The sequence below is a fragment of the Syngnathus typhle genome, linkage group LG1, assembly GCF_033458585.1.
Source record: "Syngnathus typhle isolate RoL2023-S1 ecotype Sweden linkage group LG1, RoL_Styp_1.0, whole genome shotgun sequence".
Lineage (NCBI taxonomy): Eukaryota > Metazoa > Chordata > Actinopteri > Syngnathiformes > Syngnathidae > Syngnathus > Syngnathus typhle.
The window spans coordinates 14,814,596-14,839,752 of record NC_083738.1 but is presented as its reverse complement, the minus strand read 5'-3'; the positions used below and the strand labels follow the sequence as shown (position 1 = coordinate 14,839,752).

General features: G+C 41.1%; 1 protein-coding gene across 1 annotated transcript in view; it reads left to right on the top strand.

Moving 5' to 3' along the window:
- Positions 1-25,157, top strand: part of tnmd (tenomodulin) — a 49,956-nt gene that overhangs the window by 16,910 nt on the left and 7,889 nt on the right. The window contains exons 3-4 of the mRNA XM_061281862.1: positions 13,787-13,927; positions 19,354-19,461. Of these exons, the coding sequence (XP_061137846.1) occupies positions 13,787-13,927; positions 19,354-19,461 (249 nt within the window). The remainder of the gene's footprint in view (positions 1-13,786; positions 13,928-19,353; positions 19,462-25,157) is intronic.

The following is a 25,157-nucleotide window of genomic DNA, read 5'->3' as shown; positions in this document are numbered from 1 at the left end:
ACAAAATGCTGATTGCAATTAATGCTTTTCATGAGGATAGATTATGGCCTTGCATTTAATTGATCCAAATCACAGGCTTGAAGCACTCACAAGCCATTTTTAAAATGCCACTTGGATTCAGGATAGGTGAGTGGCCTCTTGTTTGATTTATTTGGAGATGAAGCTGACGAAAACCTGGAGCATGACCAGGAGACGTATTCATAATGGAGGTCACTTTTCTTGTGACACAGCATCAGCTTGCAATTATCTTTGTTGAGGTCTACCACACGTCCTCCGCTTTGCCTTGGAAACCGGGGGAGATTATTTTGGCAAATACAAGACCAGACACAAAAGTGGGAACACTAGATGTTTATCAAACTATACAATATTGCTCCCTTTCCCCATCAAGACCGCAATGTGAGATCTCCGGAGGTACACTGTAGGCCTAAGATCAAACAATCAAGAAACTGAAAAGAAAGGGGAGGAGAATTTGGCAGATGACAGCCATTGCCAGGGCTGGGTTGTTGATTGCTTGATGTGATTCAATTTTTATATACTAATTATGGTCACTATTTCTTTTGGGAGAAATTGATATGGAATACAACGACGGATCAGAGGTCCATTATAAACCTTGGTTTCCACAGTAAGGTTCCAAGGTAAATTACATTTGTGAACAGCATTTAACTATTGTAGACTTGAGGTATGATATTGGAAGTTGTATAATTTGGCTTTAAAATGTATTGGGGATAAAACGCAACAATAGCTCACCTATCAAGGGTTTGGTTTTGATGAATGCCTAAGGATTAACATACACTGAGGATAGCAAATTTCAATGTTGGGACTACTTGTACGAGGGTAACACACTTTGTGGGCCTTGTTAAAATGCCTCGTGGCAAGGCAACGAAAGCCCAAATGGTTTGGGGCTCACTCAAAAGTGCTGTTGAGGTATGATCCATAAAGCCGTTAAATGCAGCATACATGCATCACTCGTCAAATGAAAAGCCGCTTAGTTTCAAAATACGTGCCAAATCATTGTGATTGATATGATGGCTTGTTGATGAAGTGCTGTCTCCATGAGTGAAAACACATTTGATGCATTTATGTCTTTATGGACACTTGCATTTCTCTTCAGACCGTGGGCTTCTGCAAACAGTGGACGATCACCTTGTCGCAACTCCCCAGTTCCATTAGGTTGTCATGGTAACAAAAGCCATACTCTCTCTTGGCCCCACGGTACAGCGGGTGGGGTGAGCATTGGTGTAAAACAGGACCACTGCCTCAAAACAGGCTCATCTTAGCGATACTCTGATTCTATTTTGACAAAAGTACGTTAATACGACACTGGGGAAATGTTTTAAATTGAGATGCACAATTTGTTTCTTTTAAAAATGTTTGTATCCCCGAAAGCATATTTACATGATGCCTTTACGGAGAACACTGTGGATTTTGTAAAAAGCTCCAACTGTAAAAAGGTTTGAAAAGAAGAAAGAAAATGTGTTTTTAAGAGAAAGGAAGAAGCATCATATTCCCCCCGGCGGTTGCACAAAGACAATATAACCCTTTGTTGTTTTCGCTTTGATTTTGGTTGCCTCATAAGAGTACACTGAGCAACAATATGTCCCAGTCTCGAGTTAACTAGCCCAACAGTTCTCAAAAACTACCTGTTCCATTCTCTGCCACAAGCGTGAATCTATTATCGGTACAGTAGCACGTATCAAGGTGATTTATTGCCACCAAGAGCTCGAGTTGTTTGAAATGACTGCTGTGATTAGTCATATATGCTTCGGAGCGAGGAAAGAAAGGCGAACGGTGCTCCTGTAAATTAACAGCAGCTGCACACTATAGTCGACCATGGCAAGGTGGTCAAACGCGTTAAGCAACAGAATTGCCGGGGGACAAGGAGAAAGTGGGTCATTACACTCTTTTCCGGTAGGAGTGGGTTGACAGAAAAGAGAGGGAGACTGGTTCAAGATTCAGAGGTTGTGGGATTAATTGATTTTTCCACAGTGGAAATAAAACAGCAGAAGAATGATAGCCTGTAGCCTTTGCCAAAATACAACTTGAGTAGCTGCACATATGCTCCATATATCCCACCCAGATAAAGCCATGGTTCATTACTCCAGACAGAAATGCGCCTGTTGAAGAGCCTTTTGGCTCACAAGTTGTTTTTTGTTTTCAAAACTTGTGTGATTTTCCCCTCAGGTTGCCAAATTGGCATAATCCTGTCAGTCGACTTCAGAGATGACGTGTTCAGCTAATGTTAACAACCAATGAAATCTACTTTTTTTAAAGGGATAGTCTGCAGAATGATCTGAATATTAATTTATTATCACTAATATTATTATATTATTCTATAATTTTAACATACATTTTTCATATATAGTCATAGGTGTAGTAATGGCAAATGATGTTATATTATATGGGTCGCGCCACACCACACGGGACGCTGTCATGTCTCACCACCATAGTTTTGCTACATAGACCCAAAGGAGACAATCACAAGATCATAAATTTAAGTCAAGCTCAGACATACCGAACAAACAAGACCAGTAAATCATTTAAAGATATTTGGCTTTCACCGGCAACCAAAAATGATGGCTCTGAAAAGATTGGAACTACATTTTGGAAGCTAAAGCTGTCTAGTAAAAATCTTTTGTGGCTGTGTTTTATTTTTTCCTCTTGAAAAAAAGAAAACAAGACTGTGACATACACCATCATAAGACAGTGACAATACCAATTAATATCTGATAAAAACCTCTGTGTTATCTCTCCCCAAGTTGTCTTGAAAACCAGAGACTACTTGGTTAATCATAGCAATGCATACATGGTTACTTATGTAGCCAGAAAAAAAAAGTCTCCTGCGTAGTTGGAATAAACATATATATACAGAGTAAGCATAGGGTACAGAGTAAGCATAATTGACTTCATTTAAGTAGTTACTTCCAATTAGATTTTCTCTAGCTTTTAAACTGCAGTGCAGAAAACAGAAAACAGCCACCTGTTTTTTTCTACACTGAACTGACAAACCACTGCTGTTAGTGCATTTCTTCACAAGTAAACAAAATGGTGTGAACAAGAAACTGGAGCTTTGAAATCAACTCGGGTAAGGTTCACAACTTTTAATGCCAAATCCACAAATGAGAAATTCAGTTTCCATTGGCTTCTGAGTACACCTAAATCTCAATTTTACTCGCTTCGATCCTATACACGACTTTGTCTAACGCAGTCTGGTCACTGACACCAATTTTTTTTGGTCATAAATACTTTTTGAAGTACTATTTTAAATGGATGATCTAAGGACCATTTGAAGCAAAACAACTAGTGCGGAAACCTTAGCACTACTGATTCGATGAATTCCCGTGACCAATTTAAATGCGAAGTCGGGCTGTTTGATCTTTATGACTGCTTTATTACAGTGTTAGGGATAGCTAGGATTTTGTTTTATTATTCAGAAAGGGGGAAGTCCGTTGAAGCACCTCATTCACATAGAGCGTCGCCGGACACAGTAGTAGAATAAGTGGCTACTTTATTCTCGTCTCCTTCATCCAATTCACTTACTCAATCCGTCTGATATTGTCATCTGCGTATTGCTTCGCTTTTATTAAAATGTCAACAGACTTGATGTGTGTGGAGCACTCAAGGTGACAGATGACAAACGGGCCCCCTCGGCTTCCCAACCACATGCCTTTCTAAAAAAACAAAACTTTTTAAACAACGCGCTTTCGAGGTTAACGCTCAGAGATGTACTGAATAGAAACCCAGTCGGTGCACAAGTTCGTCTTGGAAGAAAAATATTTTCTTGAGTTATTTTGGTGGCTATCTTTTTAACCCGGAAGTAAGCCACCTGGTTCACCAAGACCCTGCTTGGAGAAGAGGAATAAGCAGAAATACTCCAAGATGAGTGAATGGAGGATAACATCACTTTGGGGTTGTTTGTGGTGAGGAATTAGAATTTTAACATGTCTTAAACCTTAATAAATAAATGATTGATTGATTATTTAGCATGATATGTCTCCTGTAAATGTGAAACAGACTGGCATATCGATCCAAAAATTATTCACTGATTGTCCCCAATGACGTGGTGGCTACTTTGAAGAAGTGTGAATGTGTATTTCTGTATTTAATGAATAAAAAGGTTCAATCAGGGGACTGTGCTCTCAAGATTGAATGTATATTTATAGTTGTTCCATTAGTTGAAAAGCGAGTGAGCCGGTAAGCGTTGCCTAGCAATACTTCTCGCCGCACATGCGAATGTGTCATATCTAAGAATTTCACAACCGACATGTGTCAAAGGAAAAGAAAATGTTTCAAAATCTAACTCGCCATTGCCTCCATTACCCTGAGTGCAGTTGTGAGCAGCACTTTCAGACAAACTCCAAGTCACCAGCACTAGTCAAGAGCCACTCAGTCACGCTGCCATCATCAAAACAGCACAAAAGCAGTTTTAGTCAAAACAAGGGGCATCCTCATTTAAATGTCGCTCCACCAAGAGTGTGTCCATTTCATGAAGTAACATGAGTGACACAATTAAGATGATGCGATAATATGAGCATCACAAAAAGTGCATGATACCACATCTTTTCTCACTTAGCAACAGCAGAGAATATGCCCCGTGGGGGGTTATCAAGGGCAGAAGACCTGAAGGCTACAAATACAGAACAAATAAAACAAACCTTTCCAATCTGCTGCACAATCAAGACACACACCCAACATGAGTATTGTAAACTGCATGTTTGTGTGTAAATGTCAAGAATTTACTTTCTGCCATGACCATCTTTTTTTCATGTCATTGAGATTTGTCTCAGATGAATTTTCCCCTCGTTTCTTGTTCTCATTGAGAGTCGCGTTTTTATTGAACATCAGTGTAAAAAAAGTGAGACAAGGAAAATGGTTGCTCTCTTCCTCTCGACAGACTAACTTTGGAAATCTGACCTTTACTCGAGATGCTTTAGAGCAGGGCTTCCCAAGTCCGGTCCTGGAGAGCGCCTATCCGGCCTGCAGCCTGACAATCCCTGACTGTAGTAGTTATACATCTCTTCAGAACCGGACTTGGGCACCCCTGCTTCAGAGGGTTCCGCATGTGTCTGTGCTTAAACTCCCCCAGAAATATCAAAGGTTTTTTGAATTTCTCGATGTTGGTGATTTATACCACCCAATCTGCCTTTGAAACACATCATACAATAAAGTAAAGTCAGAATGAAGCTGTATTTGTGGTAAGCTGCCAACAGATTTTTCCATTAAGTTTGACATCTTGACATGACACTTGGTTCATTCTTTGAGAGGCTAATTGTAGCATTTCTCAACTGGTTTTTGGCATCAAAGTGACGCCTTAAGTGATTTTTTGGGTGGATTCCGAAGAGCACTTGAAATCCCTGCCACTTCTGCTTTTAATGCTACATACGTACACAACATGCTCAGAATGGGATTTGTTGGAGCCTGTAATAATTAAGTAATTGCAAAGGCTTCAGCATCTGTAAATAGCTCAACTTTCCCTGTATTTACAAACTTAATAGGTTGGTAATCCGTTTCCCCTTTATGAAAACAGAACTGCAGAAGAGTGTGGCGCTAATTATAATGTAGCACTCTAAGCAGCACTTTGCGTTTGTACATGTATTTACTCACTTCCTTCATATCCTTTAATTACCACCTAGTGCATGCACTCGACACGTTTTTTAAATGTATGATTCTGACTCCTGAACGTCAAGTCCATCCAACTTCGAATAACACTTATCCTCATTAGGATCGTACTATGCAGAGATGGATAGAGTAACCACAAATTGTACTCAACTGTTATTTCAGAATAGCAGGACTGAAGTAAAATGAGAAATAAATAAGTATACAAAATAAAAAGCAGTCCTCCGAATAATTAGTAGAGTTTTCAATATGGAAACTAATGAAGTACTAAGCAACTAGTGAGTAAAGTTCTGATTTATTTTTTAATCAAAGCATGAAATAGCCTACATAAAATGGCAATGTGCAAATTTAAATTATTGCCCAACAGTTTCTTTTTCACTAAAACAACAATAAATCTTTATGAAATGACATAAAGCAAAGCAAATTCTATTTCAAAGAATTGTCTTAAATGTTCTTTCTGACGTTCGCATTGATATAGCAGTACATTAAGCTTCATACACCGAGGGTGTGGTCATGTGACTGCTTGACTCTTTGATTGGTCAAATTAAGTCAAATTTCACTAATAGCATGAATGGCTGTGTTGGAATGAGAAATTCTAAATGTTACTATTTTATTTCAAACGGATACCAAAAACTTTGTTCATTGTTGTTGCTACATAACATAATATATTAAAGTACGAGTGTCATGTGGATCCTGTGGTGTTCTCCTCTCTCACAGAGCATAGCTCAGTAGCAGCTTTGTATTAAGAGTCAGACCCAACTTTTCAACTCTGGTCTGACTCTTAATACAAAGCTGCTACTGAGCAATGCTCTGTGAGAGAGGAGAACACCACAGGATCCTTCAAATCTCTGGATATGGCATATCGACAGCAACTGTTTAAGCTCTGTTGGATATACTGAACTATGTCAAAGCACTATTCCGCACTTCTTAAAAAAAATTCCACAAAAATTGTACAGCTGTTATGCACCAGTAGACCTACTATTTTGCTACACATGTTAAGAAGTTAGGTTTCTAAGTGCGAGGGGGTTTTCAAGCTATGATGCACTACAACAAGCAACAAAACACAAATTGGCAGCAGTGTAGTGTCTCGTGCTTTTTGGCAAATGCTAATGCGGTGTTTGGCAGCACACAAAGTCATCATCCTCCAGATATGCAGTGCTGTTGTAAATTTGTAGCATATTCTGAGGTCTTTTGACCTGAAACTACTTCAATGATTTTGTTGTTATGATAAAGTGCCGCTCCAATGTTGTCCTGATAAATATGTGAAAACTGTCTGGTTGGTTTAACTAAAAAATCTGATTTTGACAGTTACCAAAGACTTGTTTCCATTAACTACCATGCACTACGGTTAAATCAGGTGCTGAATACACAATTTCTACTGTGAAAAATATTTAACCCGCTTCTTCTGAGGTATGCTTGTGAGAATCGCACCAAAGTGTCTTTTAAAAAATACTGCAAATCATGTTGGCGCCAGTGTAACTTGTCATGTGCCGTAAATCTTCTTTGTTTTCCAATTGGAGTCTTTCCTTTGGTCATTTATATTACTGTCGACTTTACTTTTAATTTGTTTTCCAATATTTTTTGTTAATGTGTTTAAATGCTGTGAATGCATGCTATTTTAGCTTTTTTTTTTTATTAACTTTAGCTATTTTAGTCATTTGTGTAGCTACTTTTGTTTTTCTCTGCTTTTCTTCTGAATGTCATCAACAGTTGTGTTTGTAAATGCTCAGAAGTTGTTGACTTGCCTTGTGTATGAAATGTGCTATACAGTAAATGAAGCTGTCTTGCCTTTAATTAATTGGAAGTTTACACGTTGTCTGGCCCCTAAGACACTATGAAAATTGATGCACAGCCTGCTTATAGCCTTACTGTGGAGATGCAGGTTAATCAGGGCTGACCTGATTCGAAACTTACCATCTGCTACGTGATGGTTCCCACCCTTAGTAAAGTTTGATTTGTTTCTTACATTCCTATTGAATAAAATTTGTAAATGTAACAAAAATGACTGGTCCGTGCCATAGCACATGAGGTACCCTGCTGTTTGGGACAAAACAAAGTGTCTTGCTTCAATCTTTAAGGACCATATCACATTGTTAGAGTCCCCGAGAGCTGGGAACCAAGTGTTTTGTGGTACATGGATGGAAGGAATAGAAGATGTGCCTCTCGTCAAAAGCATTCAACAATCAAGCACAACGAGCTGTACTAAACCACCATTTAATGGAACCCTTCAAATGTCCATTGGAACACATAAAAATTCAACAGTCACAACGTGAACCTCATACCGTGGAGCGTTGCACTTCTTCAAAGAGATTAGTGTGGCACATGGCAAAAAGTATCATTTTACCCTGTAGCATTTGAGTTGATAGTAGTGAATGACAAGCACTGTCCAAATTGAATTTTCTAAACTGGCATCCATCCAGAACCAGCTGCTCGTATTCATCTGGCATCATCACTCCAGCAGGCTGGACGTGTTAGTTAGCCGCAGAGTATTCCTACTTCATTTATCGGAATTCTGTAGGCCTTGGGAGTTGACAGCCTTGGTAATTAGTGTCCACAAGCATAATCCCCGTGGTCTCCAGACACCACATTATCAGATCCAAATCGCCTTGTGAAAGAAAGCAGATCTGCAAATGTTCATCTCACGGCTGTCAGCAACAACCAAAAAAAAAAGGGTGTAAATGTGTTAAGGCCATGCATAGCTCTGTTTCTCAGTGGAAAATCTATATGGGCTTTCCATCTTCCATTCTTATACTTGGATGAATCTGCTGCTATTCTTGTTTGAGTTTAATCTGTGTTGCTTCCTCCCAGGTTTGTTTTCATTACCTATAGTATAATTATTCTGTGTTGTTTTGCAGATAAAACTTGAGTGTGTGCAAGTCTCTTTAATCATCATTATACAAGGGTCTGGCTTCATTATTCTGGAATAAACAACAGTAGGCTTGTTTGTATTTGTAAAGATGCAAATCTGCAGAGATAATTTAGAAAGGATGTTGCCGTGATGTTCAATTTTTTAGACTGTGATACTCTGGGAAACGTTTTAAAGGGATGTATTCAGGCAAGACGAGTGTAGTTCTCCTCTGGGTGCCCAAGTGAAGAGACGTGAGATCTAAATAAGTGCGCTGCCGGCGACTTGACGACACAAGTAGAGGCGAGGGAGCCAGAAAGTGCCCTCTCTCTGATTTTTCATGCTCAGCTGTTTTGACTTCAAACTACATTTAAAGTCTGGGGATTTTTTCTTCTTCATACCTGGGAGACAAACATCCTCAAAGTGCTATTTCTATATTTCCTTTTAAGATTGGAAAAAATATTGTCTCTGACTGCATATAATATACTGGAAAATCCCAGATCCCACACAGATCCATTTAATTTTTTTCACTTATGTTTGTCACAATTATTACCGAATAAAATTGTTCTTAGATGAAGTGTTCCCATCATAACAGCTCTATTAATTGTATATGCATCCATCCACTTATTATACTTTTCAGGCTTTTGAGGGCCTATCCCAGCAGGGTTATAATAATTTGAGATTTTTCATTAATAATAATAATAATAATAATAATACATTTTATTTCTAAGGTGCCTTTCAAGGCACTCAAAGTCGGCGTACAAACATAAAATAGCATACACAATAAAATTTAAAAAAAAGAGTATAAAAGCAAAGAAACATCCGCAGAAAATCAAAGCAAAAATGTGAAAAAATGACCGGATTTTATGCACGGTTGGTTTTGACTTGTTTTAAGTTTTAATTACTTTTACTCTTTTAGAAAATATTTCAAGTTGGTTTGTTTTAGTATTAGTTTTAGGTTGTTTTTTTAACACATGCAGTATGTTTTACTTTTTTAGAAAAGTACTTAATTTATTTTGTTTTAATATTAACTTTGTTAATACATGCAGTATTTGTCAAGTGCAAGGTAAAAATGTCATATTATTTGTACAATTTCCAAATAACCGGTCCTCCTACTGCACATGCAGTAATACAGAATTAAATACATTTAAAATGTTCAATGAACTAAGGTCAAATGACACACACTAAACTCTTGAGACAAATTATGTCTCAAACTTAAAATTGCGGGCATATATTCTTTATATAAATCTGAAAGTGAACACATTTTTCAAATCAATGTCAAAATTACGTTTAGTCATAAATAAAGCATTCTTTTGTTGATCTTGTGGATTCCATATACTGTATCACGGCTCACCTGCTAAATCCTCATGACATTACGATTTTTTTTTTGAATCTCCTTGTCTATAACGGTCAAAAAATATAGTGTGTAGGAGGGGTAAAACAAACAAACAAACAAAAATCTAAAGACAGTCACTCTATGATGCAGATTATTACCAGTATTGGTGGGTCTCTTTGGAATGTATCCCTCCCAATGAAGCAAAGTTTTGCTGTATAGAATATCAACTGTGGTGTTTTTTCCCACAAGTTGTCAGGTGAGAAAAAGTGGAGAGGACCTTATAAGGACTGAACCCAAAAGGACACAGTGTTCATCGGTGTAGCTGTCTAAGCTGCTGCCCACCTCAATCCATCACAAGGCTGCCTATGGCTCCCCAGAGGCCCGATGCACGGTGCTGCCCCCCCTCCCTCAACCCCGCTCCACCTTTCCCTCCCACGGCTGCCCGCCTCACACCCACCACCGCTGCCTTGGCCGCCACCCGCCTGCGGTGAGTGACAGGCATCTAGTTCCGCCTGACTGCAGCCTCTATCTCCTTCCCCTCAAGGACAACGAAGAGGACATATTGTCATCAACTCATCTCTCTCACTCCCACGGCCGCCGCCTTCCTCATCGCTGAACATATGCGGGCTGTCTCTCGCCACACGCATTTATGCACCCGCCGATCCAGTCACCTGTAACAACATCCATACGACCTTTTCCTAATGTCCATGGGCTCAGCAGCACTACAACCCGTTCACACAAACAACCCGCAGGTTTTGCAGTGCCTGCCGCTTTTATTCACTGCTTTCGACGTGACTCCGCGGCGGAAGGCATCTCGCCGCTTTTGTTAAGAAGCATGTCAAATGGAAACCTTGAGTCAATAAACAGGGTAGTGTGCGCGAGGGCTTTGACATGGATCGCCTGAAATATTTTCCTCCATGTCGATATGTGACGAGAGTAGTGATCAGGTTGTACAAGAGAATAACCAACAAAATGAACGGCGTGTGTCCTAAAAAGACACGTGGATATTTACTTTGGGTATCGACATGAATTTCAAATTCGTTTTATCTGTATGGAGAAAAAAAAAAGAACTGATCATTTCTGCCAGTTGCTTTTCTTCACTTGACAACTGGGGTTCTGCACTGAACCACAGATTGGAGTCTGTTATGAAACAGTGGCAGTGAATTGAATTGGGAGACTGTCAAAATCACCCAAAATGATGAAATGAGATTTTTCAGGGACCTGCGCCAGCTATCAAACGCACAGTTGTGGTTTTGTTTTTTCTTTCAGGACGGTTACCTTGGAAACAGTTTATTCAAGTAGCGATAACTAAATGTGCTCAGGGTGTCTGGAAACACATCATTCACACATTACTGTACGTAACCTAATTAATACACGCGTGAACATTGTAATTAACAATGGGTCAAAGGGGCCAAGTAATGGGAAAAGGGTCACATGTAAAAATTAACCCGCTGTTAATTATGACCTAGTCTTCTTGCTTACTTTAGCCTCATTTTACACCCTACAAATATAACTGTAACTACTATAAATCTTTTTTTTTTATTAGGCATGCTGCATGCCTTTGAAAATGTATTTTATTTTCAATAATGTATCTTGAACATTTTGCATATTTTTTTCTCGCCAATAAAGGATATACTTAGTATAGCCTAAATTTTATTTGTCACTCTTGACATTTTTAGAAATGCTCCGCGCTGCAGACAATAGAAAGCGTGGGTGGTGTGTGTTGTGGTAAAGACATTGAGCACATGGTGGTATCAGTCATAGCACATTTGTCCATCCATCCATTATCTGTACCGCTTGTCCCCACAGGGGTCGCAGGCGTGCTGGAGCCTATCCCAGCCGTCATCATGCAGTAGGCGGTGGATACCCTGAACTGGTTGCCAGCCAGTCGCAGGGCACAGAGAGACGAACAACCATCCGCACTCACATTTGCAATATGAAGTGCTCAATCGGCCTACCAAGCATGTTTTGGGGATGTGGGAGGAAACCGGAGAACCCGGAGAAAACCCACGCAGGCACGTAGGGGGGGCCAGAGGTGGAATCGAACCTGTACCCTCCGAACTGTGAGGCCGTCGTGCTAAACAGTGTTCCGCCGTGCCGCCCATAGCACATTTAATTACAGTCAATTACTTGCACAAACCACTGTTTTCCCTTGTGGTGAGGAATTTGTTATTTCAAGTGACCCAACAGGTCAGGCTTGGATGAAATACTGAATATTCTACCCCTCATTGTGTGGTTTGTGCTCATATTTATCAGCATGACATTTCATTATAAAAAGTTTACTTGGATAGACTTTTTAATTTTTTGGTACAATTATAGGTGGCTTTCTGCACACTGGACTAGGCCAAACAGGCAGTGTTAATCAATGATGCCAGGTACCTTGACTTATTTTTCTAATTACCGTAATTGTTGGACTATAAGTCGCACCGGAGTATGAGTCACACCACACCAGCCATAAAATGCCCAAAAAAGTGAAAAAAAACATATATATGTATATAAGACGCTCCTGAGTATAAGTCGCCCCCCCACCCAAACTATGAAAGAAAACGCGACTTATAGTCCGAAAATTACGGTACTTGTTTTGAAAAGTAACTTTGTTACTTTATGATTACTTAAATTAAAAAGTAGCAATTTTAGAGTTCAAGTGACCTTGATAGTTGATGGTGGGAATTTCTGTTTAAGCATCAATGCATACAGCACTGTGATTCGTGTATTTTTTTTCCATCTGATGGAGTGGTTTTGAAGCTAAATCACAAATTTTGCCAATACTGGAAAACGCTCATTTTGGAGTTACGCCATTATCAGCATCACTGGTTTTAATGGGACTGTAGAATCCCAGAGGATTTCAAGGGCCTATTTCGGGATTCAGAAAACGGATGGATATTTTGTCTTTGATTAAGAAAAAAGTGACATGGTGGCCTTTAAGAGTCCTTTCTACAGAAAGTATACTGTAATTTAAATCAAAATTTTCCATGCACTTTCATCCACTTGCACTATGAAGCTAACTAATTTTCATGGTGCTTTTTTAATTGTCTTGCAACGCAGTGACATTTGATATTTCAAACTTTCGTGTAGTTTTAGTACCACAATGGAAATAATGAGAACTAGCACTTCAGCTATTATTAACTGAATTAACGAGACATGCTACTGCATCGTCTCAGACCCCCACTTGTTGACCCCCACACACACTCCCCCCACTTCTCTTTCTCTCTCTTTCTCTCTCTTTCTCTCTCTCTCTCTCTCTTTCTCTCTCTCTTTTTAATAGCCTCAATTTTATCCACAACGGCCCAATTGACACTTAAATTTCAAAGCCATCTTCATTTGGCTTCTGCTGGCAATTTTAAGTTCCACTTCTTTTTGCCGATGCTGCTGTGACCCATGTTAATGGAGATTTATAGGCCAATGCGACTCTTACAGCGATCTGCTATTAAGAATTGTATCCAATTATCACCTTACTGTTCTCCAACCAGACAAAAAAAGCTTCTGATGACATCATGTAAGCAGGCAGACACAAAAAAATGAGCGTGTGGGAGAGCAAAACGTGAAAGCCAATTTTGTCTTTGTGCATTGGCGGACAGATGTACATAAATTCTGACAGAGTCCCGTTTGAATGTATTCACTAATAATGCGTCTCATTGGCAGAGAAAGATGAAGATGGACTCCACGATTTATTTCTCCTCACAAACACAACCCTCGCATAAATATTAATGGCATATGTTCAGCTGGCGGGCATGAATCATTTTTCAAACAGGGAATTTTAACTGTCATCCAAGCGTGTCTTCACTGCTTTAGGGCCACAGTGAGGAGAACGCTTTGTAACTATTTATTTGAGATATTTGAGGAAAACTCACTGATCAATGATTGCATTTGTCTTTTTTAAGGTGCATTTTAACATTGTTGTATTTTTTAGGCACTTTATTTTTCCTAAACTAGATTGCAGCCTCGCACTATTGGTGTGCAATTTGGTGATGTTTACTCTTCTATCCTTTTAGGTCTACGACCACGAGTACAAAGCGGTTCTGGATGGCGTCGAAACACCCAGCCTGTTGGAGATCGACTCGATTCAGCAGATTGAAATCTTCCGAATGGGAAATGGGAGTCAAGAGGTGCTCGAGGTGCACGATTTCAAACATGTGAGTGAAGGTATTACTCAAGTGCATTCAGTAGAAATGTGGCAGATCATGTTTACTTGTTGGCCTTTGAAAACGTTAGTGGCTAAAAGGTACTAAATAATAGCTGATAACGATAATTTGCAGTTGTGAGATCATTTAGATCAGTAATTGTCAAAGTGTGGTATGAGCACCGCACAAGTACAGTTCAGGTTTATTAACATTAAAGTTGAATACATTTGCTGTTTAAGAGCTGTTTGTTTTAAAACATTTACTTAGGAAGAATTGTTAATTAACCACTGTTTCCAAAATATTCCAATTGAATCATTCTTTAAAGGCATTACAGACGATCTTTCGGACAGCTCAGAAACCACCCAGATGCAGGTCAGGTGTGAGTGTGAATGTTAATACGTGATTTGCTGTCTGCGCCAGCCAGGGCGTGCCCCTTCTCTCCGCCAGGAGTGGCTTCAGCTCCCCACAAACAGGATAATTGGTGCAGAGAATGAATGAGAGAATGACCACAAATTCCTGTAATAACCGCCTAAACACACAGTCATTAGAAGAGCAGATTTACGGTTTAAAGGCACTCACAGCAGCCCCAAGAGGGAGGGTTGCTCTTTCCTAAAAGACTAATTCTATAGTAGCAAGTCGTTTGCACTACAAACACCATTAGGGAGCCTGTCTCCATTTGTTTCACACAGCAGCTTTTGCAGTAGCAATTTTGTCTCCAGCAAAACTCATTAGCTTACCTTTCATTTCTAAATCCTGCCCCAGTCTGAGGGAGGTTGCACAACCAGCGACTCAGACAAAGGACCCAAAATGCTCAACTTGCTGGTGGGAGCCAATATTCTTACAATATTATTTATTGACTATGAAATGTCAATAGATAAACCTTCAATTCAGGACAAAGCAAACATATTCACTTGTCATTGTTTCGGTTACAATGGCCAGCAGAGTGTTAACATCAATCACCCGCCCCCCTCCCTCGCGCCATTTCTTTATCTTGCCTCTTTCTATGTTCTCTTGCTGACACTCCCCCATACACACACACACACACACAAGCCTGTTGCTTGTGCCACTTCACGCTAGTGAAGCACATCCCCTGAGGCGACTCAATGCTCTTCCATGAAAGACTAAGTAACAAGCTAGTAAGCACAGTAATTCAAACCTTATTCTGAGAAGAAGAAAGCAGAATGGGAACGAGATGGTATAAAACACACTGAAAGGCAGCTGTGTGCTGATGGTGAAAATTGATTTCTAACAAAAAGAAAAAGGAGACCGTTGCTTGTTATTGAAAATGACCGCGCTTGGCCAGTCCAGACACGGTCACATCAAGCCCGAGGGCATTCTGGGCTTTATGCCACCAGAATTCTGAGCCACAAATGATTTTCAGCTGTTTATCTTCTGCAACAATTCACAATTCATAAACAACAGTGAGGAAAAATACATCCTGAGACCAAAAAAGTAGCCATTCTTCCAGTGAAATAATAATTACTGAATTTGGCAACAAATTTGCACTGAACACCTCCAGCTAGAATTTGGTGACCAATGCAAGTCTAAATCTGAGTGAATTTGGTTGGACAGGGCTTTTTCAAAGAAGGGCAGCAACCACAGCAGCGGTGTGAGCACAGCCCACTTGATTCATTGTCAAACAAAGCAACTGCTTCGCTTTACATGTGGCGTACTCGCATGGAGTCACAGTGATGTCTGCATGGCTGAGCCATTGTCATTTCTCTTGGCTGGTGTGGCAACAGACAATACAAGCGGGTATCCTTATTAAATTCAGAATGAGCTAGTGATCACAGTTGGTAATTTAAATATTTTCTTGTCTTCCAGTTGGACAATTTACAGAGGACTGTCAACTACTCAGTCGGCTGCTGTCGTCAAAATGCAAAATGTCTGGCTAACAAGGCAACACAGTCATCATTTGGGTCTGAGCATGTGAAAATCATTTTGAGAATGAGAATAGAAAATCACTGCTAGCCTTAAAACATCCACAAGACAGCACATATGTTTTGTCCAGTATAGCAGGACCTAAACAGAACTTTATCTGTCATGTTACGTATGTGTTATAACACCAAACTTTGACATCTCACTTAGATATACATTTTACATGAGAATTTCTTCTCATAAAATAATACGCTTTGACCATGAATATAAGACCTCCACAAAAACTTGAAGTATATCATTGAGAGGTTCAGCCTTCACTACTTTGGGACAAACTGTCCAACAACAAAATCAAATGTAAACTCATGGGGGAAAACATCTCCCCACAGGAGTGACCACATGTGACCTTCAAGTCTACTGTGTAGAGGAGCACAAAAGAAGTGACATTAGAAGTGGGGTTGACTTCAGGAAATGTGTTCTGTGCTCCAATGGTCTCAGATTGTTTCCCCGCGTCACGGATGGCGTGTCCTCTGGGCCGAGGAGGAAAAGCCACAACCAGATTGCTCTCTCCACTTGGTTGACAAAGCAGCATCTGCGGCGCTTCGAGGGTTCGCATTGGCGCCCACGGCATTGATGCACTGACTTGCGCATCTGTGACGGCACCATTAATACTGGCGGGTACATGCTTAACATCCATAAAACGATAGACTGAGCGACTCCAGCCCGTTGTAATGGAGCGTCCAGTGTTACCACTTCAGCACCAGACAAAACAATGTGGCGTTGAGCCAGTTGACTGTCGTTTTAATGTACCGCGAAATCGGGACCTAGCTCTGCCGCGAGTACTAAAAAAATGTAAGTGATTGACACCCTCTCTAAAAGTGTTTAGAATTGCCTACATTAAGTACCATCCAGTGAAATCACCTTCTTTCAAATTATGAATCACCATTTAGGGCGGCCTCGATGTGTCCAAAAACGCCCTTTTTCTTTTTAGCAAGTATTTGTCACGGATCGGATGGAGCAGGGCGACCAAATGCAGCTTGGACCAGTGTTTATTCAGCAAAACAAACTAATAGACTCTGCAAACTGACATGACTTAACGAAATAACAAAAGGACTAACCGACAGGGACGCGAAACAAAGGACGTGAAGAGAGGAACCAAAAGACATCAAGACAACAACAACAACAACACACAACGATCCGACGGGTCGTGAGGGGCAGACAGGACTTATATACACGACAGGTAACAAGAGGCAGGTTAGAATAATCAAACTAATCATGGGCACACAGGAGGGGAGGGGCGAGCACACAGACAGAAACCAAGACAGAGATGCATAGTAACACGGCTGGGGACGAGACGTGACAGTATTTGTATCTTGGTAAAAATATAAATACTTTATGGGTCATGAGTAGTGCCACCTGAAAAGTCAGGGAAAGAAAATAGCAAAGCATTTATCCGTGAATAAACTTCACAAAGATCAAGTTTCATTATATATGGTATGTGTCTCGTCACCGTGGGATAGAGAAAAACGTAATTTCGGTCTCTTTGTGTGTTGTGACGTGGAGAGATTGACAATAAAGCTGACTTTGACTTTGACTTTGATAATAATTTTTACTTTATATTGACAATGTTAGAGTGATACTAAGTTTACAATTTTTTTATCATAGTTATATTTTTTGTGGTGAATGTCCATGGACTGCTCGAGGAGACAAAAGCAATTAGATCAAGAGATGAAGTAGTGTGATGTAACAGGGTGGCACTGCCTATATTAATGTGTTTTTCCCCCCAAATGTTGAACTGAATATAGGTTGAAAATAATTATGCAAATCACTGCAGTGAAACTTTTCAGAACAAGGCTGCGTGAGACTTGCTGACATTGCTTCAAGATCTTTCCTCACAGGATCTGAATGACACATGCTGTTATGTCCTCCATCCTGTTGAATAGACGCAGCTGAGCGTCTCGCAAATGGACTACTTTTCCCCTTCTCCTCGCGCCATCTCTCAAAATGACATCGCTTTCCATTTCTCATTCCTGTGTTAATGTGTCTTTCTTCATTTTCTGGTTGACCAAGCCCTGTAATCATTGCATCTCATCACAAGAATGCCCTTTGCTTCCCCGCCCTCCACTCCCCGCTACAGCATAGCCAAATTAAACGGAGACTCATCACAATAAAGTCAGGCATAAACATCATGCTTCTGTGCTTGAGACTATTATTGTCTCGGGGCAGATGAAATTACAGGCACGAGATCACGACAGGCTTCACATTGTATCATGTCATGTGTGGCCACTGTCTGTTTTCTAAGTGATTGCACCTTCCCCAAAAATCCACAATGCAGACCCAGTGGCCACAGGGTCAAGTTAACTGATTAAAAATGAGATGTCACAGCAATCAGTGGGTCGCCGCAATTAAATTGAGAGAAAATCAAGTTCATTTACGTGGCACCACTCATGCAATTTTCAGCTGATGACAGTCTCATGGCAGATGTAGATCCTGCTGTCTCTTCTAATACAGTGTGATGAATGAGCAGCTCTCTGCAGGAAATAAATTGGATAAAATCTGATCTTGTTGCGCGTGTTTCACACGCTGTCTCGGTTGAATATGTTAGATTAACATACAATAGTGTGGAGCGAATTAAAAGATCTCTCTCGTGCCCATTGAGGCTCAGCGTGTCAGACTGAACAGAGCACCCGGTGGAGAATCACCGGCTGCAACTGAAGACAGTGACTTCCACACTTGACTGCACAGATTAAGAAGGCAAGAGAAACCTGTGAGTGGCTAATTCAATGGGGGCACTCTGCAGAAAACACTATATTCTCCAAGCGTGTCACCCAACTCTCTGGTGTATCTATCAAGTGTTGTACAGCCACAGCAGAACACCCGTGCCGTGTCTTCTGTTTCGCTTTAAAGCAGGAGCCTAGCTGCATTGGTCAATAGTCTGCCATTACTACATAACGTGCGGCAGGCAAAATAAAAGGGCCTACTGAACTACATAGGGTTTCCCCAGGTCATTAATAATGCCCAGAAACATTAATTAAATCAAACAATCATTGGTAGGCTGAAGGTTAGCGGTTCGCACTGAGCTGCGTTGCTGCAGCTCACAAAGGACTTCCGTACCCTTTTGAGGGCCAAGAGGCAAGTGTCACTTGGAATGACTCCAAGTCATTTGCCTTTAGGCGTATTTTATTCAGCAACTCCTAAAGATAGCTCGTGTTACGGCATTGGATGTTATTTCAAGCTCGTTTGCAGCAACGTCATTTTTATATGGCAAAATGTTGGCTTCCGTGTTAGTTCTACTCTCACATGCACTTTTCCATCTAGTGCACTTTAGAGCGTCCAGTTGCACATTTGAACACTTCATCAATTGCATAACACGCTCTCCAAAAAAATGATTTCAAAGAACTCATTGTGTATTAACTACTCTGGCTTTGATTATCTTTTCAAATGGACACCTTTCAGTACAACTGCGCGGGTGCTTATGGGAGATGCACATCACATGGAGTTAATGAATGAAAGATGTATCCGAATTTCTGAGCAAGCTTTTTCTTTCCTCCATATTTTCAAAGGGACTCACTGCTATCCGCTTTGCTGAACATCAGAGGTGCTACATCAGGAGCCAAACCAGGACGCTACCCATAGTGGCAGGAGTGGAGGCTGAGGACGGTGACTTCGAGGTATGCGTGCCGCGTAGCCAAACAGAAAGTTGCCATGCATACTGAAGGGCGATAACCGGAGTAGCATCTCACTGATCCTCAACCTGCCCATCCCCATCCTGTCCCTCTTACTGAGCTTTGTGGTGCCTGCGGAACTGTCAGCTGCCCACAACCCCACAGACTCTTTGTGGCTCACATCAAATGGTGTTTGCTGTCAATCCTGAGCCAATATTAATTTTTAATCCTGTTCTCCAAAGGCTCCACTCAGATAGCTTAAGGGGGGTGGTCTGACTGAGGGGGGTGACTGTAATATGTATGCTATTTTTTTTTTTCTTCCTAGTAAAATACTTTTTCTGTGAGCCTCCTCTCAAAGTTATAGGGATTCATTTGACTTTTCTGGGTGTTAGATAGCTGCATGGTGAACTCTGCACAACGAGTGGAAGGAATTCAATCAAAGAAAATACCCACTTTTTTTCTTGTGTCACAGTGCAATTCAGAGTGGGCCGCATTTTCAAACGGAAAATCCACACTCATGCGCGCTCATTTCCATTTTACCTTGTAGCTGAGAAGAAGAAGCTGGCAAATCCGCAGCAAAGACACTCCATTCAAAGACACAGTCAGCCAAATGTCAGCACAAGCAAAATTTAAGTCTCAGTTTGTTTGTTTTTTAACTTGAAGAACACAAGCTGCAATCAAATAACCAAACGCTTGTTGTTTTCCTCTTATCTAGATACAAGATCAGGTGGTCCACACAGTTTGTCTTTTTTTTTAGCACTTTGAAGTGTAATTGACTGGAATGGCAGCTTCAAAGATAATCATCTTGAGCCAACCAAGTGATTGAGGCCAAATATTGGTCGTTGTTAGTGTGACTGCCATGATGATGATTCTGGACCATGTTCTGTGGAATCCATATTTCAGAAAGTGGTTTTAAGCAGTGGTTTACAAGCATGTCGTAGTAGCCATTGCTATACAAGTGTGAATTCACTGTAGTAGCCGCGACAGTGTTGGGAAGCAATAGTACTAAGCCGGAGCCTCGTGATTTTTTCTGCATCTACCTATGAACCAATTTTCGACTTCCGAATTGACCTACCAGCCAGCACACAATAATTTATTAGCTTGACTTTTTCTGTATCTTATTCAAGGATATTTTTAGCAATTGTAGAAAATTAGAACCCTAAGCAAAGTGAGAGGTCAAGAATAAAGTGACATTTATTTTCGTTAAAGGTTTGAAAAAGCAAAATAAAATCTATTGTATATAATTGACAGTGAAATTTTATTTTTACTTTTGTACATTTCAGGGTTTGTACTTTTTTACTTGAGTCGTTTTCCTCAGAAGAAGAATTTATTTTTCAACGTATTTGGCAAGTTTAGTCCCCTTTAAAGAAAGTTTTTTTTGGATCAGTCAACTTCCATGACACTATGTGCAGCTGCTAAGGGTTTTTTTTGTTTTTTTCTCGTCTTAACCCTTGACGCCACAGGAGAGATGCAGTAAATATTATCATGGGGGCTGTGTTTGAAAAAATATACAGTGACCTTGGCCTGGCCTCACCAACAATAGACAAAATCCCCTGAACCTTCCTCTGTGAGAATACTCCCACATTTGACCTGCCAAAGCTAAGCACAAGTTCCCTCTCAAGTGGTGGAACGCACAAAGCTCACAGGGGTTAAAGCCGAGCACTTGCAGCTCCTCGCTCAACCCAGCCGCGGGCTTTCTTCACAGAGGGCTCAGAGCAACCACGGTGGGCTTCAGTGGCGCACCGAAAAACAATGGGAAAATGGTAGAGAGACTGCAGGCGACTGATAACAAAATCCAGCCGGTGTGAGGGCACCACCAGGTGACAAACATGAATTGTTTGCCAGAGTTTTCCCCACCCCTCCCTTTTCAATTTGCCTCTTCCATGCCACCTCTGAGGGGGTAATCCCTGAGCTTCATTTCACTATCCGCCGACTGATACACAAGTCCTCTTCTGCCTCCCTCGCTGCCTTTATTGTCAACGGATGCTGCCTGCTCCATTTAACAGTCACTTAGTATGGATGACCGACACTCACCCGGCATTCGAGGACCTCCTACTCAGACAGCTGTAAACATGAGTGAATAGCAAGCCAATACACCAAATTTGTGCAATAATAGCCACTGCCACTTTCTTCAAATGCATTGCAAAATCGGAGTGGCGCACTACAACACCATAGAAAAGGGTGTACTGACAATGTATCGGACAAAGCACAAATCATCCATTGCAACAAGAGGCAAACATGTTGGAGACACTTTTTAGGGTGAGGATCACAGTCCACCATGGTGAGACTAACACATCACATCACAGGTACCATCCAATCCTAGAGCAGCAAGAAAAAACAACACATTTAACTTTATGTTTGAATTTTGAATTTAGCAGTTCAGTGATCCCTCACCACTTTGCTCTTCACCTATTGCGGATTCGCTATTTCGCGGGTTTATAGGTGACAAGAGAACGGCGTTTAAATACACGCTGATAGAGCAGGACGTGCCTGTGAGCAATGTGCGTCACTGCCCATGTGACTGAGTTCAAGCGCAGGAGGCCAGCAGCCAGCCATGCGTAAGGCAACAGCACCAACCAGTGAGATTGTCTATTGTAAAGCTACAATACATGCACAGAGCAGTGTGGGAATGGTTATTAAGGGAATGGGAAAGTTTTATGTCGCGTTAAAGTATTGGGGAGGGTTTAAAAAGCTTTAATATTGTGTAGTGGACCACATTGCAACAGGAGATTTATGCGCAATTGTGACTCACTTTGGTTTTGCGGTTAATGTAGTGTTACAATTCTGAAGGTGGACACGTTGTATTGCTTGGCAAGGAAAAACACTCTTCTAATTGACTTGCAATACATCCATGCCCTCCAGCGGGCAACAGGAAACACTACGTATTGGAAATGTCATCCATCCATCCATCCATTTTCTGAACCGCTTAGTCCCCACGGGGGTCGCGGGAGTGCTGGAGCCTATCCCAGCCGTCATCGGGCAGTAGGCGGGGGACACCCTGAACCTGTTGCCAGCCAATCGCAGGGCACACAGAGACAAACAACCATTTGCACTCGCACTCACACCTAGGGACAATTTGGAGTCTTCAATCGGCCTACCAAGCATGTTTTGGGGATGTGGGAGGAAACCGGAGTGCCCGGAGAAAACCCACGCGGGCCCGGGGAGAACATGCAAACTCCACACAGGGACGGCCGGAGGTGGAATCGAACCCGCACCCTCCTAACTGTGAGGCGGACGTGCTACCTTTTCTACTTCGCTACTTGCGGGTGGTTCTGGTACGCATCTCCCACGGTAAATGAGGGATCACTGTTTTCTCGAACTGTTAATATTCCATAAGGTAGATCCAGCCCCCCAACACACACACATGGACACACACACGCATGCAAATTTCTTGCAGAGAAATAATGCAGCGTAACAACTCTGGTACCACTATTCTATTTCGTTGTCCAGATTCTTCCGTTATGGTTTGTGACAGGTCGGCAGCCAAAACAGAAAGCAATTAGGACTATGACAGGTTTGTTAGTTACCTGTCATAGTCCTAATTGTCCAAACTGCTGCTAACATGAGCCAGCCCGAGCAACATCTTAAAATGCTCATTCATCTTCCTTGTCATCCTGGTGACTAGAGGATTGCTACAACCAGTTCACATTAATATTGGATAAGGGAAAATATTTGCGTTCTCTTTTTATTAATTGCACCAAGACATAATTTACTTTCCATTGACCTTGCTCCAAACACTCGGGATTGGAAAAGCATGTCTGAGGAATTTATGATTGACGAATGTGTAGTCGTAGCTTCATGGATACGATATTGCAGAGTTGAACAGCCAGTCTGATTGCCATGGTAGCAAAACTTGCCAATATAAAAATGTCAACTGAAATTCACACACACACACACACACATACGTATATACCGTAATTTTCGGACTATAAGTCGCGTTTTTTTCATAGTTTGGATGGGGGGGGCGACTTATACTTATTTTTCACTTTTTTGGGCATTTTATGGCTGGTGCGATTTATACTCCGGTGCGACTTATAGTCCGAAAATTACAGTATATATATATATATATACACATGTGTGTGCGTGTGTGCGTGTGTGTGTGTGTGTGTGTGTGTGTGTGTGTGTGTGTGTGTGCAACAAAGCTCCTGCGTGCCATGATAAAACATTTGTTGATCTTTGTTAAACATAGTAACACTTTAAACAGTGTGTCATGGCCAGTGTTTTCCCAGTTGGTTCCTGATACAAGGCGAGGGTAAATTCATTAACTACAGTACAAGCGCTGTGTAATTAAGTCAACAGCACTGGAGGCGGAATGTCATACATCCACAGGGAGTATACATAACACAAATGATTATTTCAAAGACAGTTGATAAGAAAAAGCAGTTTTCTTGTGTCCTAACATCACCTGGTTAGTCAAAAGTCTATGGAAGGGCATTGAAGAGGTGTGTATAGACCAGGGGTGGGCAAACTTTTTGACTTGCGGGCCAAATTGGGTTCTAAATTTTGACCAGGGGGGCAAAACAGGACCAGATGGATGTCGTGTTAGTGAGTACTATAAACGACATGTAAAGGTCCTTGCATAAAAGGTTTTGCCCTTTAGTAGGTAATAAAGCATGGCTGTTCAAAAAAAGCTTTTTGAAAACAAAAGCATTTATTAATAGCATTGAAAAAAATATTTCACCAAAAGACTACTATCAGTGATTCTCATTAAATACGACACTGTTATTATGAATAACAGTCTCCATCACTTCAGCACCTGCAGGTCAGATTTATGAAAGATGTTTATCTTATGAGGCAAAATCACATCAAACGGCAAACACTCTGACCAAATACATCATATTGATGAATCAGTAAAAGAATAAAGTAATAAACAACTCAAAACGGCAACATGGTGACGGATATGTGAAAATCAGAGCAGAGTTTTAACTCACAAACACCTGGTGACAGAGGTGAGGAAACAGGAAACACTTCCTTAAAGTCGGCCTTAAGAACTTTAAAAGTTAAGATTAGTAGCGAACAGGTGGTGCATCAATGTCCCTGAGCGTCCCCCACATTCTTTGAAAATGAAAATGGTCGCTTGTTTCAATCCCTGCTATTTGTACAATCATTTTGCATCATAGTCTGCCGGATGTTGTCCGCGGGCCATAGTTTGCCCATATCTGGTATAGACCAAGGATTGTAATCATGTTGTCTTTCTTCCTGTTAACTGGCATTTCAAAATCCCTGCCCCATGCTAAAAGGCTGACCTTTGTAGCACACCTTCCTCCTGGGTGCGGACCAACCCGCAGCTCTTCCTTACAAGGTATTGCTGTCATTTCTCAGCTGTGAAAACCAAGTCATGTTGTGAGCCATGTGTCGTGACCTCCATTTACTTTATACTCAGCTTGAGTGTTTGAGAGGTCTAATTAGAGTGGGCAGCGAGGGCACCTCATCTTTGACTTTAATTTCTGAAAGCTGACCGACTTAATGCCAGGGAGAGTTGTGCAAGGAGGGGTACACTTGCCAGCATGTGTGTGAGTCAAACCAATTACTCCCATAACCCAGGACACGTCCAGCACTTTGGCATTTTTAGCCCAGTTACAACACTGGGGAAGCACAGTGATCTAGTTACTAGATTTTCTAGTAGTTATCACATCTGCGTCAAAGCACTACCTTCCTTTCAGCCTTGCATGTTCTCCCCATGCTTGTGCGGGTTTCTTCTA